General features: G+C 36.9%; 1 protein-coding gene and 1 pseudogene across 1 annotated transcript in view; both read left to right on the top strand.

Moving 5' to 3' along the window:
- LOC106003353 (ankyrin repeat domain-containing protein 26-like) overlaps nt 1-19,561 on the top strand; it is a 68,799-nt gene that overhangs the window by 15,566 nt on the left and 33,672 nt on the right. The window contains exons 7-12 of the mRNA XM_045085035.1: nt 3,880-3,916; nt 8,577-8,652; nt 11,185-11,242; nt 11,355-11,557; nt 16,340-16,463; nt 16,765-16,823. Coding sequence (XP_044940970.1) covers nt 3,880-3,916; nt 8,577-8,652; nt 11,185-11,242; nt 11,355-11,557; nt 16,340-16,463; nt 16,765-16,823 — 557 coding nt within the window. The remainder of the gene's footprint in view (nt 1-3,879; nt 3,917-8,576; nt 8,653-11,184; nt 11,243-11,354; nt 11,558-16,339; nt 16,464-16,764; nt 16,824-19,561) is intronic.
- On the top strand, nt 4,098-5,625 carry LOC123393335 (annotated as a pseudogene).

The following is a 19,561-nucleotide window of genomic DNA, read 5'->3' as shown; positions in this document are numbered from 1 at the left end:
TGAGTAGGACTTTATCGGAGTGCACTGGGAATAGGTAAGACCAGGGATTTTCTGTATATGTTGAATTTGATGGAATATCCATGTAGAATATTTTTAGTAACTGGATAATTGAATACTAGGAGTTTCTAGCTGGAGACAGAGCCTCAAGTTTGTAGGTGCTGATTTGAAATAAACTGATTAGAATTATTAGGCAAAGTCATAGCTTGGACAAAGATTGAGCTTGTCCATGATGGAAAACATACAGAAATAGACGAAGGCCAGTGAACAAAGCCTGGGAATACCAGTATATAAAGTGTGGATAGAGGTGTAAGACTTGGTAGAGAAGACTGAGAAGTGGCTGGGGAAACTTAGGAGAGGAATTAGAGGAAATGTTGAAAAAATTGAAAAAAAATATTTCATGGAGTATTAATTGTATCAAAACCACTAAAAAAAGTTGGATTTAACTTTTAAAAGTTCTTTGGTGGTAACCTTTTCAAAAGAACCATTTTTGAGTTGTAAGGTCTGTTATTTATGTGACTGGTATATTCTGTGTTCAAATATGGAAAAATAACACAACAAGTGTTATTTTTTCTAACTGCCGTATCTACCTGGACAGGGTCAAGGGGAAATGGTCTGGCCTGGTGAGTAGACTGGCCAACATTTTTCCATAATTGTCAAAACCTAGGGGTCAAGTGTGAGGAAAAGTGTTGTCTTTCTTACCTGTTTTGTGTAGAGATACTTGAGCTTTTCTTCAAGTCCCTGGTACACTCTCGTGGATGAATACTAGGACAAAAATCTGGAAGCAATAGGCAGGAAGCCACTGTCAGGCCCTATCTCTGAAATGGAATCACGATGCAGCTGTCTTTTGACAGTTTCAAATTTGATCAGAAATACTTTATACAGACCCGCAGTTTGGGAGAAACTGACCTCTGTTAAGTATTTTATTGCAGAAAACTAGTATAATATCAAGGAGGAAATATAAGGTGATATGCTGAATATACCAGTTCTCACTTGCTAGGGATTCTGTGTCAGTAAAAAACGTCAGTACTGGACTATTTTTGTTAGTGCTGTCTCTCTCCATCCTCTTTTTAATTTGCCTTCTTCTTATATCTTTACTTTTACTGCTTCTTTCTGAATATCATCTGTAAAGAAAGCACTAAGGAAAACTGTCTTGGAATCTATCACTATTGGAACACATTTCTACTATATGTATATTTCCTCCTAAGGTAACAGGCTACCCCATCTAAAATGTATTTCATATTTTGTTGTTTCTTGTGCTTAACTTCTTTGTACCTGTACCACAGAGACAGAGTTATTGATGATGATGTTTTAGCCAAGATTGAAAGCATTTTCTGGATTATCGGAAATTTTTACCTGATAACAGTTTTAATGTGACATGCTTTTGTATTTTTTCAGAAATTGGTAAACTATGGCTTAACAAGAATATGTGGCCAAATAGATTGACAAGTTTTTAACCATCTATGTATATAAGATAACTCACTTTGTTTTTTTTTTTCCCAAATGAATTCTGTTGATCTCTAACGATCAAAAACCACTATTTTCAGGCTGGAGTGGATAACTCATCCTACATTTTGAATGTAGTATTTCTGAGTTTTTGAGCAGATTGTCAACAACTGCCTTTAATAGGTGAACTGTTTCTAATTCTATAAGAAATTAAGAAAATGAGTGGAAACCAAAAACCTCTAGAACCAAATAGTGTGTTATTATACTGTGTATGATATATTTTTCTATATATTTTATATATATATATATATATATATATATATATTTTTTTTCTATAATTATTCCTTACCTTATCGATTCATAACTAACTACAATAGAAGTGAATTAAGCCCTATTTAGTTGCAGAAAATTTATGTGACCTTTTAGTTTTTTTATAGGAACTTTTGTACTATAGGACATATTGGTAATCATCAGAATTCTCTTTTTTTTTTCCAATTAAAATACGATTGTTGCTTGTTTCACATTATTTTCTGACATTATTTCATCTATTCCTTTTATGCCTTTATTCAAATGGATTCAAATACAGCAGTCCCCCAGGCAAATTCTAAGAAAAACAGATTCAAGGAAAGGTATTCTGTGAAATAACCTTCTAACTGTAATCGTGTCTTAAAACATCAACCTTAATCATAAAAATTCCATATGATGCATTGGTATTAGAGACTCCCAAAATGATACCCAGGTTTGGTTATTCACTGGAGGAACTCGCATGTCTCAGCATATTTGTACGCATGCCTGCGGTTTATTACGGTGAAATGATACAAAGCAAAATCAGCAGAGAAAAGGTGCATGGAGTGAAGTCTAGAGGAAGCCAAGTGCAGGCTTCTAAGAATCCTCGGCCTATGGGTGTGCTTAATTCCTCCAGCATTAAATCACGACAACTCGTGTGAGATGTTGTCTGCCAATACAAGAATCTTACAGATACTCAGTGCCTGAAGTTTTCTTTAAGTGATAATCATGTAGGCATCTTCTCCCTAGCATATATCAAAATTATGGTTCCCGGAAGGAAATCAAATAGTAAATGCTTGATAAATCACCTGGTTTGTACCAACACTTAACAGTCTCAATGGATACCTTTTGTTTTTTTCCTTCACAGTAAATAGACCTTATTTTTTACAGCATTTTCAAGTCCTTTGCAAAATATCGCAGAAAGTACAGAGAGTTTCCATTTACCGCATGTTCCTCTACACGTGTAGCCTTCTTGTTGTCAACATCCTGAACCACAGTGGTACATTGTTATATTTATATTAGCTCATCTTTATCCTCCACAGTCCATAATTTACATCAGGGTTCATTCTTGGTGTTGTACATTCTATGGGTTTTAACAAATGTGTGATGACATGTATCTACCATGTGGTATCACATAGAATAGTTTCACTGCCTTAAAAGTTCTCTGTGCTGTGCCTGTTCCCCTTGTCACAACCCTTGTCTCCTAACTTAAAAAGTTTTACTTTTACCAGAATGTCATACAGTTGCAATCATACAGTGGATATCTTCTCCAATGTTTAAAAAAAAATAAAATTCCGAGGTAATTGAATATAGTGATTCAAGATAATCTTTGTCCTTGGTTATGTTCATCAGTGTAGGATCTGATGACATATGCCTTACAGACTGAAAAAGTGTGATTTCTACAGATGTTTGTCACATAGTGGGGAAGGTTGAGAACAATGACGTCATATCCTGCTACCTAGCACTAATCTTTGGTACCATTCTGGTCTAAGAGGTGGATCCAGATAGACTCTCCAGCAATGAAAGTAGGTCGACTCAAGAGGTTATACTTTATAGAACCAGAATCACTAAAATCGCTAAAAGCTTTCATACTTACCTTGCAATTGGAAATAAGGCCAGAGAGAGTCTGTTTGCTATGTTTTGCCATGCTGCAAAGTAGAGTGGCTGTAGACCAAACTTTGTGATGAGGTGTTTCACCCTAAACTTAACAGCCCCTGCTGGAGATCTGGAGAATTCTGTTGTGTTACAGCAAAAAAATAATTATAGTCTCTTTTAACTGTACCTCATAGTGAAAGTCCTGAAGAATCCAGAAGAATCCTGACTTTGTCAGTCTATGAGGATGATTCTGCTAATGACACCATTTTCTGTTAGTCTCAAGGGTTTGGTTAAAATTGTGGTCATAATAAACATCCACTTGTAGGTATCAAATTCCAATAAATACCATTCTTTTCTTCCATTTGGTAAATGTAGAGGAGAAAGTAACATATTTAGCGAGTTTCCTGCCTGCCAATAGTATAATTAATATTCACTCCAGTGTGGTTGCCAGGTTTGGTCCCGAAGAATACTTTTTAATACAACATCAGTCTTACAATTTGAATATTCTGTATTTTTCTGTTGTTGATTTAAAATGTACTTTGCTTTTTTCTTTAGTGGCGAATAAGACTTCTGAAGAAGACTCTTTAAGCAGGTAGGATTTTTGTGGATTTTTTTTTTTTTTACAAATTCTGTGTTAACAAGGGAATGCAGAGAAAAGCATTTGTTGAGAGTTCTACTGTGTGTTAGGCACTATATTATGTGCTTGACATTTATTATTATATAGTCATTACAATAGCATCACAAACTAGATGTGCTGTTACAGCCTATTTTTTTTTTATTATTTAGTCAGCTGTGGTTCAGAAACATTGATTAATTGACCTATGATTCTATAGTTAAAGAGTAGCAGACCCAGAAACCGCCACTGCTGCTAACAAGAGCTTGAACGCTGTAAATTTTTGGTCTTGGAGGGTGCCATGGTGCCCCCCATGAGGCCTAAGAAACTAGTCAGCTACTCAGTTTGAAAATTCTTCAAATTTTCAAATGTGATGATGACTTTGTTTCTGCAACCTCACCTTTGAATAAGAAGCCCAGAACAATACCAAAGGAGTTAATACTAGAAACTGAAGAATGTCCAGAAAGAAGATATCCCACTACAAGAGAAAACACCTAAAAAAGGATGGCTATAGGTGACGAACTTTACCAGCGAGACTTAGAAGTGGCGCTAGCTTTATCAGTGAAGGAACTTCCAGCGGTCACCATTGATGTGGGAGAGGCTCGAGATACAAGCACCAAAAAAATGTGGCAGCAGCGAAATTGGGATAATGACTAAGGCTCCCCACCTCTCCGATTGCAGTGTACCCAGTGATGATTTAGATTGAGATAAGCTTACCGAGGGAGATGATGTATGCGGTGCTCAAGGGAAAAGAAAAGCAGCATCAAAAGCTGTGGTACACCCCTGGGGATAAAATATATGTTTATCAAAAATAAAAAATTAAAAAAAAAAAAAAAAAATAGCAATAGTTAAAAAAAAAAAAAAAAAAAAAAAAAAAAAAAGCTGTGGTACAGCAGAGGAAGAGTCTTTCGGAAGGCAGTCATGGCAGTAGTGCTGACGACTCTGAACCAACCCACTGGTGGAGAGTCTGAGGATGAGTCTGATTTTAGGGAAAGTGAAGATGATGATGCAAACTTCACTGTGGGAGAAAATAAAGTGGAAGAAATTAAAAAGAAAGAAGTGAAAGTAAAATCCCCACTTGAAAAAAAGGAGAAGAAACCTCAATCCAAACGTGATCCAAAGTCACTTTGGAAGTGACTTCAAGAGACCGTGCTCCAGCTGCCCTGAAATCAATCTCAACCTTCACCATAAAAGGCTTTATCAGTGAAGAGGCCATTTGGAAACCATTACAAATATGCAAACCTTCAGCTGGAAGCAGAAAACCTACGTAGATGCCACCAGCACTGTCTGGAAGTAGCAACAGCAGCAGCAACAGCAGCAGGAGCCCACTGGCAGGGGTGTCTGTTAAGTCTCCAAATCAGAGTCTCTGCTTTGGCTTGTCTAGAGTAGCACAAGTGAAACCTTTGCATCCAAATGCTGCTAGTAGCTAATTATGGTAGTCAACAAAGGTTTGATTAAGAGAATAAGAGTTTTACAAGTGTGTTTATATTTGAATTGTGTTTCTGTTTAAGAAGTATCATAATATAAACGAATCCTTTAATGTAAAAAAAAAAAAAAAAAGGAGTAGTAGACCCACGATTTGCCTGTCAGCCTGCATGAGTCCCACATCAATTCTTTTGTCCCTCAGCAGCACTGAGGTTAAGGTACAGATCCTAGTCAGATCAGCTCAGAAAGTCAGATTTAGTTATGTGTTTGTTGCTGATTTAGAGAGTTTTCCTAAGAAACCAGGTTAGTCCAAGCATTTGTTCTAATATATTTGACAACTAGTGATAACTAGGGGTAATTAGTGCAGTGGCAACTAGTCTCTTGTTTTTTTACTGTCAAAGATTTTAGGATGGCTCTCATTACCTATGGCCATAGTACATAGCTTTTACATAAGCATAAGCATGACCTAATCAGGCAAGTTCTTAGATAAAGAGATGTCTGCTCTCCTTGAGATGAATGCTTTTTCCAGAAGTGATGGATATGTAATCTAGGTGTAGGCCATGATACGTTAATTAATTTTATCATCTATTTAGAGGATATTTCTAAATGATTCCTGTTTACTGACTTCCCCCCTAGTTTTCCCTTTAGACTTGTCCCTTGACCAGTTCCTTGAAGCCTTTTCTTTTTTGTAGATTTTTTTCCTTTTTTCTCTTGACTTTTCTACAATCTTTTCTCATTTTTTTTCTTTTTTTTTTTTTCTCTCTCTGCTTTTCTTGGTGTTTCTTTTGTTCCATCAATTTTTTCCCTTTCTTCCAGGTAAGTATTCTCTGTTTTTCTGTAGACAAAATCAAAAGCACATAGAATTTCATGATTTTAGGGCATCTTAGAGATGAATTAATCAAAATACCCTCTGGTACTACAACCTGTGTTTAACATCCTCACCAAGTGATTATTTAAATGGAGAATTTGAAATGCAAAAGAGATTAAAATGACTTACTTGGATATGATAAGTGACAGAAATGAGATTTACATTCATGTTTTTTTTTTTTTTTTTCCTCATCGTAATAGGTGAATGTTTTAATAATAGAAAGATGGGGAGTGGGTCTAGTGAACACAGTGAAGGTGCGTAAGGAAGGAATTGGCAGGAGAGGTCGAGTTTCAAGAATAACGACACTGGGTTGGATGGGAATAAGAGTTTTAGAAAAGATGTCAGAATATTTGGGCTTATAAGTTAGATCAAGATGGCTTACAGAAATGAGGGACACACACACACACACACAGAAAGGAATGAAGGATACGGGATATTGGGAGTTTAGAAAAGCACATTAAAATAGAGGGTTCAAGAGAATCATGAGCAGTTTTTTTTTGGTTGGTTGAATTGAATTGAATGAACTAGCATACTTCGGGTTTTGTTGTTGAGGTATTAAAATCATTTGAGCCACAGGGAAGGCTTTTTACAGCATATAGGAATGCTGTACTACTACTACTTCCAGCCCAATCTTGGATTAGATCCTCTCGAGTAATGGGGGAATGGAGATTCTGAACCACACAGATATATGGCCCAAGGTAGGGGTCTCCTCACTCCACCTCTTTTTCTCATACTCTGATGTCCTTCCCATGTACTTGTAGGGTTTGGTGGGCTAGGACTGGCTGTCAAATCAGTAACAGACTTCATTTGGGTAGTTGGTAACATGTCTACATTGAGATGATTACATGGATGACTTTCAGTTTAGCTTGTCATCCAGGAGCAGGAAATGGCTTCTACTCTTGATCATTTGATGCTGTGCTTGTTTTGGGAATCTGCTTTCATAGGCTAAAGATTTAAAAGTTTGGAGGGTACCACTGAGCCCTGCACTTGTTGTAGGGCTATGCTGTACTTGTATCCCTGTGACTTACTGTAACTGGAATCTTGAACCTCCCATTCCCCTTTACCCATTTTGTCCATCTTCCCACCCCATTCTCTTCTGGTGATACAGAATTCTCTGTATTTCTGGGTCTGTTTCTGTTTATTTTTGCTTTTACTGCTCTTGCCTCAGGAGCAGTAAAAGCAAAGCAAACTGTTGGGACTACGTCAAAATCAAAAGCTTTTACACAGTGAAGGGATCAGTCCACACAATGAAAAGGCAACCTATGGAATAGGAGCAGATATTTGCAAATGACATAGCCAATAAAGGGTTAGTATACAAATAAAAAGAACTGATAGAACTCAGCACCAAAAACACAACCCAATTTAAAAATTATCAGAAGACATGAACAGACATTTTTCCAAAGAAAACACACAATGACCAACAGGCACCTAAGAAGATACTCAGCATCACTCAGCTTCAGGGAAATGGAAATCAAAACTACAATGAGATACCACTGCCTACCTGTCAGAATGGCTAAAATAAAAAACATAAATAACAATGTTGGCATGTATGTGGAGAAAAAAATCGTCTTGGATTATCGGTGTGAATGAATGCAAACTAATGCAGCCACTGTGGAAACAGTATGGCGTTTCCTCCAAAAGGTAAAAACTGAACTACCCTACAATCCAGTAATCACACTATTGGGTATTTATGCCCCAAAATAGGAAAATACCAATTTGAATGGATACATGTACCCCTATGGTTACTACAGCATTAGTTACAATAGTCAGCCCGAGTGTCCATTGAGAGATGAATGGATAAAGAAGTGGCACATATATATACAATGGAATATTCAGCCATAGAAAAAAAATGAAATTTTGCCATTTCAGTGAAATAGAGGGAACTAGAGAGTATTGTTCTAAGTGGAGTTAAGTCAGAGAAAGACAAATACCATATGATTTTACTCATATGTAGAATTTAAGAAACAATAGAAATGAGCAAAGAAAAAAAAAAAAAAAAAAAAGAGAGAGACAGACAACAACCAAGAAACTGACTCTTAACCATAGTGAACAAGTTGATGGTTACCAGAGGGGAGATGGGTAGGGAAACAGGTGATAGGAGCTAAGGGTTAAGGAATGCACTTGTCGTGCTGAGCGCTGGGTGATGGAATTACCATATCATTATATTGTATACATGAAACTAATACAGCACAGTGTGATACTGGAATTAAAATAAAAACTTAATAACAAAAACAGAGGCTAAAGTTCAATTACATCAAGAAACTTCATTCAATAAATAAATAGATGACCTTTCACTTGATTTTTTTTTTCATTAACTTGTTTTTGTTGTATATTTTTGCTCTAAAGTATTTCCGTTAAACCTGGTGATGATAATGCTTCATGGCCTACATCAGATGATGAAGACTTAAGTTTCAATATGAAGGTAATATACTCTCTTGTGAAATTAATTTTTCTGCTCTGAATTTAGTCTTGTGTATTATTTTCTCTTAAAACTTAGCAGTGGCCTGCCTATCATCATTTTATGTTTGAAGTGGAAAGTTGGTCAGAACAAACCACTTGATAGAAATATGACAAGTTGAATTTTTTTTAACTCTGTTAAATATCAAAGTTAGAAAAAATGGGCTGGAAATATATAATGACAGGAAAATGATATCGGGAAAAGCTTTCCCATGATGGAGGAAATACGACATTTGGTCAAGGATAAGGATTCTTACTGTGAGTTTTAAATTATCTCATCATGACTTTTCTTTCTTTTCCTTTCTCTTTTTCTCTTTATCTCTCTTTTTCTTTTCTTCTAACATGACTTTTATAATACTCATTCCTAAATGAATCTTTAGTGGACCCAGTTATTTATTACAGATTGTTTTTTCTTGGACATTTTTTATTTTGGTAGCATACAGTTTTATGAAAGTAGGTTTTTTTTTTTTTTTTTTTTTTTTTTTTTTTTTTTTTTTATTTCTTTCCCTTGTTCTACATTTAGACCAAAATAAGATTGGAAATTGTGGAAATTTAGAAATTTAAATTCTACTTAACACATTCTACTGTGTTTTCAAAATAATTCCATAAAGAGTTTAGTTAAAACTCTTTATCTAAGTGAAGAATACACGTTTTGCCTAAAAAAATAATTAACACTAGAAGCAGAGGCTTTTCATACCCATATGGTAAAATGTCTAATTTCAGAAATCTTTTATATTACAGTTTTTCAAAAATATCTACTCATAATCTTAGTATCAGATTCTAAGATTCAAACTTTTAGTCACTTTATATTTATTTAAATATTCATGTTAAAGCTCCTGCATCATGGGACGCCTGGGTGGCTCAGTTGGTTAAGCAGCTGCCTTCAGCTCAGATCATGATCCCAGCGTCCTGGGATCGAGTCCCACATCGGGCTCCTTGCTCCGCAGGGAGCCTGCTTCTCCCTCTGACTCTGCCTGCCATGCTGTCTGCCTGTGCTCGCTCTCTCTCTCTCTCTCTCTCTCTCTCTGACAAAAAAAATAATAAAATCTTTAAAATAAAATAAAATAAAAAAAAAGCTCCTGCATCATTATAAGCTATTGGATTTTAGGAAACATAATTGTGCATCTCCTGGAACACCTAGAATAAAAGCTTGCTTGAAGAAGCAATTTTAATATTTTTTGAATGTGAATTAATGAGCAGACAGATGGAATTCTGTATAATGGAATGTTATATAAATAATGTAATGTGCATAATATGTCATAATTAAATATAAAAAATTTTTGAAATACATAATTTAAAAATTTATATTCCCTCTTCATGTTTAGGATGTATAAGTGCAAATGAATTATGTTGAGGAAATAAATGAGAAAGAAGGTTACAATCTATTTTTTACTATTCTTTAATTGTGAGCTTAGAATTTTAGATAGAGAGTCTATCTTTTTTCTCCTGTATTTTTTTTTCCTGCTTTGTTGAAGATTATTTGACCATAGAGTTGAGGGTCCATATATGGACTCTATTCTGTTCCACTGGTCTATGTGTCTCTTTTTGTGCCAGTTCCATGTGTTCATCATCATTAGACATCAGAGAGATTCAAAGCAAAAACACATTGAGATACCACCTTACACCAGTTAGAATGGCCAAAATCAACAAGACAGTAAACAACAAGTGTTGGAGAAGATGTGGAGAAAGGGGAAACTTCTTACAGTGTTGGTGGGAATGCAAGTTGGTGCAGCCACATTGGAAAACTGTGCTACCCGATGACCTTGCAGTTGCACTGCTGGATATTTACCCCAAAGATACAGATGTAGTGAACAGAAGGGCCATCTTTACCCCAACGTTCATAGCAGCAATGGCCACAGTCGCCAAACTGTGGAAAGAACCAAGATGCCCTTCAACGGTTGAATGGATAAAGAAGATGTGGTCCATATACACTATGGAGTATTATGCCTCCATCAGAAAAGATGTGTACCCAACTTTTGTATGAACATGGATGGGACTAGAGGAGATTATGCTACATGAAATAAATCAAGCAGAGAGAGAGTCAATTATCATATGGTTTCACTTACTTGTGGAGCATAAGAAATAACATGGAGGGCATAGAGAGATGGAGAGGAGAAGGGAGGTTGAGAGAAATTGGAAGGGGAGAAGAACCATGAGAGACTATGGACTCTGAAAAAAATTGGAGGGTTTTGTAGGGGCTGGCATGGGAGGTTGGTTGAGCTTGGTGGTGGGTTTTAAGGAGGGCACGTATTGCATGGAGCACTGGGTGTGGTGCATAAACAATGAATTTTGGAACACACACATCTCTCCTAATCCTCACCCCAGGAGAAAATGTAGGCTAGTAAATGGCAGAACTGAGATTTGAATCTACATGTGAATGATTCCAAAACCCATGTTCTTTGTGTAATGGTGCTCATTTGACAATGGTGAATATTATAATTATTTTTTTACCAAATGTGTTATTTGTAATCCTTAATACTATTAATTTCTTTTCTAGAATACCCCAAAACCAAACTTAAGAAAACTAATGAATGCTTCTCAGCTTTTCAAGAAATGTAAGCTGTTTGAAGACTTGTTATGCACTGATTTTTGTCCATTCTTGTGTTAGTAACTTGAAATTAAATTACAGATATTTTCATATACTCTTTATTTTGTTTTTTTACTAAGTGGAAATAGAACTTGGCCTTCTATCACCAGGAGATAAAACTTTATCTGAGCATGATAATTCTGAAAACAAATGTGACGATACAGTTGGTGTTTTTTTTTTCAAACCATCTGGTGACATCTGTGACTCTTCTCCTCCTGCTTTGCCATCGCCTGATTCTATTCTAAAACCTCCTTTCACATCGTTAGGCCTTGGTCTTACAAAGGTAAGTTGTTTCATTTTAAACTTTTTCCCTGTTCATATTTTATTGTCTTGATCCTTCTAATGAAAAGAATCTTAGGAAGAAAGGGAAGTCCTCAAGATCATAAGAGAAAGCAGTGTCATACTGGAAGAGAGGTAATTGGATTGAGATTTATAAAGTCTGGTGGGAGTGAACAGTTCTTAGGTATGCCATTATGGGAGGAAAGAATTACAGAGCAACTGGAAAGAACAGCTATAGATGGAATATGAAGATGAGGGAGGAGGTGAAGGGAAAGAATTCATTTAAGAAGGGCTAGATGACTGTAAAGCTTGCAAAGCTCAGAGAGATTATTATAAAAACACAATAGCAGTTGTGGGGCTACGGGAGAGCAGATACTCTACATTATAAAATATGGTAGAAATCATTTCAAGTGTCAATTAAGAAAACGGAGTCAGGTAATAAAAAAAATGCTCACTCCTCTGAATGATTACAGCTTATTTCTATGAAGAAGTGGAGGAAAATTTTATTCTTACTTTTAAGTTGATAAAGTGTTATATTGTATATGTAATTTAGCAAATCCTGTGTTTATAGATAATGCAAAGTGAAATCTGTTTTAGGCCTTAATCAGATTTATTATGAATTTTGAATTTTGGCCATTATCCTTTTTTTAAAATTTTTTCAATTTATTTATTTTCAGTAAAACAGTATTCATTATTTTTTTTACCAACCCAGTGCTCTATGCAATCCGTGCCCTCTATAATACCCACCACCTGGTAACCCAACCTCCCACACCCCCCTGCCACTTTAATCCCTCAGATTGTTTTTCAGAGTCCATAGTCTCTCATGATTCACCTCCCCTTCCAATTTACCCCAACTCCCTTCTCCTCTCTAACACTCCTTGTCCTCCATGATATTTGTTATGCTCCACAAATAAGTGAAACCATATGATAATTGACTCTCTCTGCTTGACTTATTTCACTCAGCATAATCTCTTCCAGTCCTGTCCATGTTGCTACAAAAGTCGGGTATTCATCCTTTCTGATGGAGGCATAATACTCCATAATGTATATGGACCACATCTTCCTTATCCATTCGTCCGTTGAAGGGCATCTTGGATTTTATTTATTTTTCTGTGTGTGTGAGAGAGAGTACAAGAGCAGGGGGAGGGGCAGTGGAGAAGCAGACTCCCTACTGAGTAGGGAGCCTGATGAAGGACTTGATCCCATGAGCCTGGGATCATGACCTTCATGAGCTGAGGGCAGATGCTTAACCAACTGAGCCAACCAGGTGCTCTTTCTTGTGGCTTCTAATTTATGTACTGTGTGGTGTAATCTTGGAAAGTTTTAGATCTTTTTGAGAATAAAGAGAGGAGAGAAGTAAACACCTTACGTACGTCTTTTTTTACTCAAAACTGAAATTTATGACTATGTAAGTGAGGTTCTTAATCTTTATCCATTAAATGAAATAAATTTTAAGGTGCAACACTCTTAAAGAAAAAATATAATTTTTTTAAAGATTTTATTTATTTATTTGACAGACAGAGATCACAAGTAGGCAGAGAGGCAGGCAGAGAGAGGAGTGGGGGGAATCAGGCTCCCTGCTCAGCAGAGAGCCTGATGTGGGGCTCAATCCCAGGACCCTGGGATCATGAGCTTAGTTGAAGGCATAGGCTTTAACCCACTAAGCCACCCAGGTGCCCCTAACATCTTGTTTTTTTTTTGATTCTGATTTATTTTTAATTGTATCTGCAATAGACACATGCACACAGATCAAATGAATAAACTAACAATTTATGGTTTTTTTCCTAATATGAACTAGTTGTCATTATAGAATCATAAGGAAGCAAAGGTTGCTAACAGAGTATACAGAATTATTTCTGGAAGATGATTTTTACTTTTTCAAATATCTCCAACAGTGGATACATTTTATATTATCAGGAAACGTTAGTATTCATAGCTATTAGTTTTGGGGGGTTCTTTTTAAATTTAAAAAATTTTAAGTAATCTCTATACCCAGCATGGAGATCAAGAGTCACACTCTCTTCCCACTGAGCCAGCCAGGAGCTCCATAGTTGTTAAATTTAACATGTGAATTCTTTCATATCTGAAATCCAGAAATGCTGGTGATTTTTTTTTTTTAATTTATTTATGTCCCTTTCTTCTTTCCTCATGTGAATATTGGGTCCTGCTTGATAATGACACATGTATTTGGAGACTTTAAAACCTTCAACTTGGATGATCATAATTATTATTATTTGTTAAAGATTTTATTTATTTATTTGACAGATGGAGATCACAGAGAAGCAGGCAGAGAGAGAGAGAGGAAGGGAACCATGCTCCCTGCCGAGCAGAGAGCCCGATGCGGGGCTCTATCCCAGGACCCTGAGACCATGACCTGAGCCAAAGGCAGAGGCTTAACCCACTGAACCACCCAGGCGCCCCGATCATGATTATTTTTTTAATATTAGATTCTTTCTCTGGTCATTACCTACTGGTGAAATATGCTGTTCACAGTGGAATAAGAAAATGATGTGAATTTTAAAATAGAGTTTTATATTTTTCTCATATATCATAGTAGTACTTAAAAATGCCTCAGAATTTTAAAATCCTATTATTTCTTTTATATAATACAAATCTTTTAAGATTAATTTTCAAAAATGAGTATTCCTACAAAATCTTGGTGTTTTGCAGTTAAATCTTTATTAATCTTTTTAATAAAATGTTATTTATTTATTTGACAGACAGAGATCACAAGTAGGCAGAGAGGCAGGCAGAGAGAGTGGAGGCAGGCTCTCTATTGAGCAGAGAGCCCAATGCGAGGCTCGATCCCAGAACCCTGGGATCGTGACCTGGGCTGAAGGCAGAGGCTCAACCCACTGAGCCACCCAGGCACCCGATATTTATCTTTTTCACATCATGAGTAATGTCATTTTTCCTACTCCAAATGTATTTGTCTAGAAATTTCTTCATAAGTCTTCTGGGTGCTTCAGGATGTCTGGGTGGCTCAGTTAGTTAAGCATCTATCTTTGGTTCAGGTTTTGATCCCAGGGTGCTGGGATTGAGTCCTGCATTGGGCTTCTTGTTCAGCGGGTAGCCTGCTTCTCTCTCTGCCTGCCCCTCCCTCTACTTGTACTCCCTGTCTCCAACAAACAAATAAATAAAATCTTTAAAAAAAACAAGGCTCTGGGGTGCTTCAAATTTGGTATGTCCCAGATTGAAGACATTGTTTCTGATGCTTTCTTCTTCCCTGGCTTTTTGTAATCTGCTCTGTCATTTGTTTTCCCCATCCTAGTAGATAGCACCACTGAAACACTGAAGTAGGAAAAATCCTGGACTCCAAACTTCCCTGAAATTACTACATCCAGGGACACTTTGGTGGCTTGCTCGGTTAAGCATCTGACTGTTGGTGTTGCTCAGGTCATGATCTCAGGGTCCTGGTATGAAGCCCCTGGTCGGCCCCCATACTGAGTAGGGAGTCTACTTGAGGATTCTCTCTCTTCCTCTTCCTCTGCCCCTCCACCTGCATGCACACCCTCTCCTTCTAAATATAAATAAATTATATCTTTTTAGAAAAAAAAAACATCGCATCTCTACCTTTGAATCCAATAATACATTATATGTTAATTAATTGAATTTAAATTAGAAAAAGGGACACCTGGGGGTGGCTTAGTCAGTTAAGCGTCTGCCTTCAGCTCAGGTCAGGATCTCGGGGTTCTGGGCTTGAGTCCCTCATTGGGCTCCTTGCTCAGCGAGGAGTCTGCTTCTCTCTCTGCCTGCTTCTCTTCCTGCTTGTGCTCTCTCTCTCTCTGACAAATAAATATAAAACCTTTAAAAAATATTAAAAAGCAAAAAAAGAAAAAAAACACATTCAGTCACTCTCTCTCATTCACTATTTTGTATCTGCTTCCCATTTTTCATATCTTAATATAATTCCCTCTCTCTCTGTCCTATAATTTGAAATCCTCTTCTGGCTTGGGTTCCTTTTTTTTAATTCAAAGATTTTATTTATTTACTTGACAGACAGATCACAAGTAGGCAGAGCGAAGAAGAGAAAGCAGGCTCCTCGCTGAGCAGAAAGCCTGATGCGGGGTTCGATCACCCGCATCAGGGATCATGACCTGATGATCCCTGAGCCAAAGGCAGAGGCTTTAACCCACTGAGCCACCCAGGTGCCCCTTGGGTTCCTTTATGTTCATCTCTACATTGCTATGAGAGTGAGCTTTCTAGAATATATTTGTGGTGATGTAACTCCTCTGCTTCTTTAGTGGATGCCCATTACCTGAAGGAGAAAGTTTATATTCCAGCATCACACTTGCCTTTTTTGTTTCAGTCCTGGTTTTCCAATTCTGTCTCTCTATCCCACTCCCAAAAATTGTGTTCCAGTTTTGCCACCTTCTGTAGCTATAGTCACTTACTGTGTTATTCCATACGTCATCCTTTTGCTCATTCTACCTTTTCTAGAATGCCCTTCACACTGTCTTTGTGTAGTCTCTCTCTCCAGATACAGCCCTACCTTTGCAGCATTTCCTGAGCTTCCCATATACAACTGTTTTCCCCTTTGTGCCTTCACTGTGCTTTATTCACTTCACCTGTAGAACTAGTAAATGATACTCTTCTGTTCTCGTTTTTGTCCATCTCTACCCCTACTAGGATACATGACAGTCTCTTTTATTTATATTTCCAGCTTCTCCCAGGATAGTGCCTATGACTTGATGGACGCATTTGTCTTTCTGAGTGAGTGGGTGAGCACGTGAATTGATGTGATGTTTTCTGAAGTCGGGCTTTTGTTTTGTGTTTGTTTTTATAGGAAGGAGAGGAGCGGCCAGCGATTGGAACAAAGGACGATGGTATCACTGAAAGTGTTCCACAAGCACAAACCTTTAATGACTGTTTGACTTCTGCTGACAGGGCAGATAAAAACGATAGACATGGTAAGTTAGTGAACATCTCCACATTTTTTTCTAGGCCTAAATGCTAGTATAAGAAATATCACAGTATGTAGATCTAGTTATATTCCCCCATTTCATTAAGATATTTTTCTTTTTCTTTTTGCTGTCTTTCTTTTTATGTATACCAGCTTTTGGTTCCTGAAAATTCTTCAACCCTCTGAAAATCTTTACTGCTTTTACTTTTATTTTATTGAAGTATTCATGAAGGGGGGATAGGCTTGTATATACGTTTAAAATTCATAATACATGTTCTCATTAATGTATCTTTGACTGTATTTTATAGCTACGCTGTCAGCATTAGGATTTGCAGAACAAAATGAAGAATCACCTTGGGATTCTGAGGTACCGTTTTATTATTATTTTAAAAATAAAAGCAAGGAGTGATTTTCAAACGTAAAAGGGATGCTTAGACTTTACTCTCTCATCTCTGCATTTGCCTATAAAAACTATTTCCTTATAATTTTTACCTGTAATTGATAAAATATTTATGTGCTAAATATAATAATCCAGCAAATATAGTTCTATTAATTTACAAACTTAACCTAATGAAAACTGTGTAGTAGTAGTATTGCAGAAAACGGAGGCTTAGACGTGATAAGGAATTAGTTTGTGTTTTGAAATTAAGTTATCTAAATAACCAAAGAATTACTCCAGGCCACTTATGGCCAGATATATGATTCTGTGGTGTATATGGATGTGCAAAACTCCTAATGAGATCTAGAAAGAGTTTGGATTTTAGTTTTTCACAAGTTGGAATTTGAAAAGATGATACCTGGGACTTGAAACTGTATCTATCTATCTGTCTGTCTATCTATCTATCTATCTATCTGTATGTATGTATATGCATATGTATATGTATATTTTAAAAATATTTTGTGTATCTATGTAGTTGAGAGAGAGAGTTAGTTAGTGAGTGGGAGGGAGAGGGAGAATCTGAAGCAGACTCCAGTCTGAGCACAGAGCTCAACTGAACCATGGGGGGCCCCTGAAACTATTATATTTGGATTGTTAAGTAGATTTACAAGGAGCATTGTGATTATAATAAAAATTATAGTAATATAATGGTATTAGTGGTATTATTACCACTGGTTTAGTGGTGTTTTATTTATTTTTTTTTTTAAGATTTTATTTATTTATTTGAGAGAGAGAGAGAGAAAGGGAGCATGAGTGGGGGGAGGGGCAGAGGGCAAGGGAGAAGCAGGCTCCCCACTCCCCATTTCTGGGGCTCTATCCCAGAAATGCCTAGGCATCCCTGGTTTAGTGGTGCTTTCAATAGGTAAAAACTATTTCAGATAGTTAAAATAGTATGCCTTGAGTATCTTTGTGGCAGCCTTACTTACAGAAACGTAAGTGTAAGGTAACGATGACCTTTTCTAAGGTGACAGACTATGGAGGGAGCTTAAAGGGGCCTGATCTCTTAGGACAGGTAGGTGCTATACAGTACAGCAAGCACTGTGTTTGAAGTCAAAAGATACAGTGGCATCCAGGTTCTGTCACTTGGTAGCTGTGGGATCCCAGAAAAAAACTGTTTAACCTGTTTGAATGTCACAGAACTCATTCATAAAAATGGTTCTAATACCTACCTCTCAGGTATGTGTAATGAACAAGTATGAAAACACTTTGTAAACTGTTAAGGGCACTATAGAAACATGAGACAAAAATGATCACAGCAGTATTAGTGATTTACTAAATATCGAGGACCCTTTTTTGAAATGTGAAGATTTCTGAAGGGCAATAAAATAAATAGCAGTAGTGTTAAGAAAAGAAGGGGAAAGTTAGAATGGGCAGGTGGATTTCTAATTTGGGGGCTATGTTAAATTTCAGTGACATTGTGTAGGTATACAGTTGACCCTTGAACAAGATGGGTTTGAATTGTTTGTCCACTTACACTCAGATTTATTTGATACAGTACAGTACTGTTAATGTATTTTCCTCTTCCTTATGATTTTCTTCATAACCTCTTCTTTAGTTTATATTGTAGGAGTACAGTATATAATATATAGGACATACAAAATGTGTTAATTGACTTTACGTTATTGGTAAGGTCAGCATTAGGTTATAATTTACTCTGACCTTCCGTGCTTAGTTTACAGAGTCAATATTCAAATGAGGATTAAGAAGTAGATGAGATCTACAGATCTAATGATCTCTACTCTAGAGATCTAAGGTCTTCTATTTAAATATCTTGGTTTTTAATATACACTTTTTCTATTTTTAAGTCTAATTGCTTTTGAAGTAGGAAGTTCAATAGGAGATGAGTAAAGTTTTGGGGGAATCCAAAGTTACATGTGGAGTTTGGACTGCACGGCTATCAATGCCCTTAACCCTTGCATTGTGCTAGGGTCGATACCTAGTATAGTGACTTGGCACTTGAGACCTTCTCAGTGAGCTTGTTGTTGTTACCTTTAGAGAAAAAGAAAGAGAGAGCATGTGAGAGGGGTGGGGAGGGGCAGAAGAAGAGGGACAGAAAGATTCCCAAGTAGGCTTTGTGCTCATCATGGAGCCCAACATGGGGCTTAATCTCCCAACCCAGAGATCATGAACTGAACTGAAATCAACAGTCAGTTGCTTAACTGACTGAGCCATATAGGTGCCCCCTCAGTGAGATTATTTTAGGTGTTTTGACCTTAAATACATTTGTTATTGAATACCAGCTATATACCAGGCTGTACAAGTTGAGGGGTTAGGCTGTAGTGGTTGATGCAGAAAAATGAGGAATAACAACCCACTGTAAGTCACTGTTAGTGGTTCATATAAAGAAAATGGGAATGTTAGGTTAGGGAACAGTGGGGGAGTTTGCAGTTAGAATGGGGATGAGAATGCGAGCGGAATTTTGTTGGTCAGAAACAATCTCTCTGAGTGTGGCAAGAGCTGCCAAGTAAAGGATGAGAAGGACCAGTTGTGTGAAGGTCTTGGAGACCTTCTAGACATTCTAGACAGACAGAACCGTGGATCACACCTGTTCATCATTTCACTCTAATGTCTTGGAATGACCAGGAAGCAGGAAGATCCACCCCATTGTCGTAACCATTGGTATTATTGTTGTTTGTAGAAAAGAAAATGGGTATACTAAAATAAGT

The sequence above is a fragment of the Mustela putorius genome, unplaced genomic scaffold (assembly GCF_011764305.1).
Source record: "Mustela putorius furo isolate JIRA1106 unplaced genomic scaffold, ASM1176430v1.1 tig00000827_pilon_pilon_pilon, whole genome shotgun sequence".
NCBI lineage: Eukaryota > Metazoa > Chordata > Mammalia > Carnivora > Mustelidae > Mustela > Mustela putorius.
This window is presented reverse-complemented; position numbering and strand designations above follow the sequence as displayed.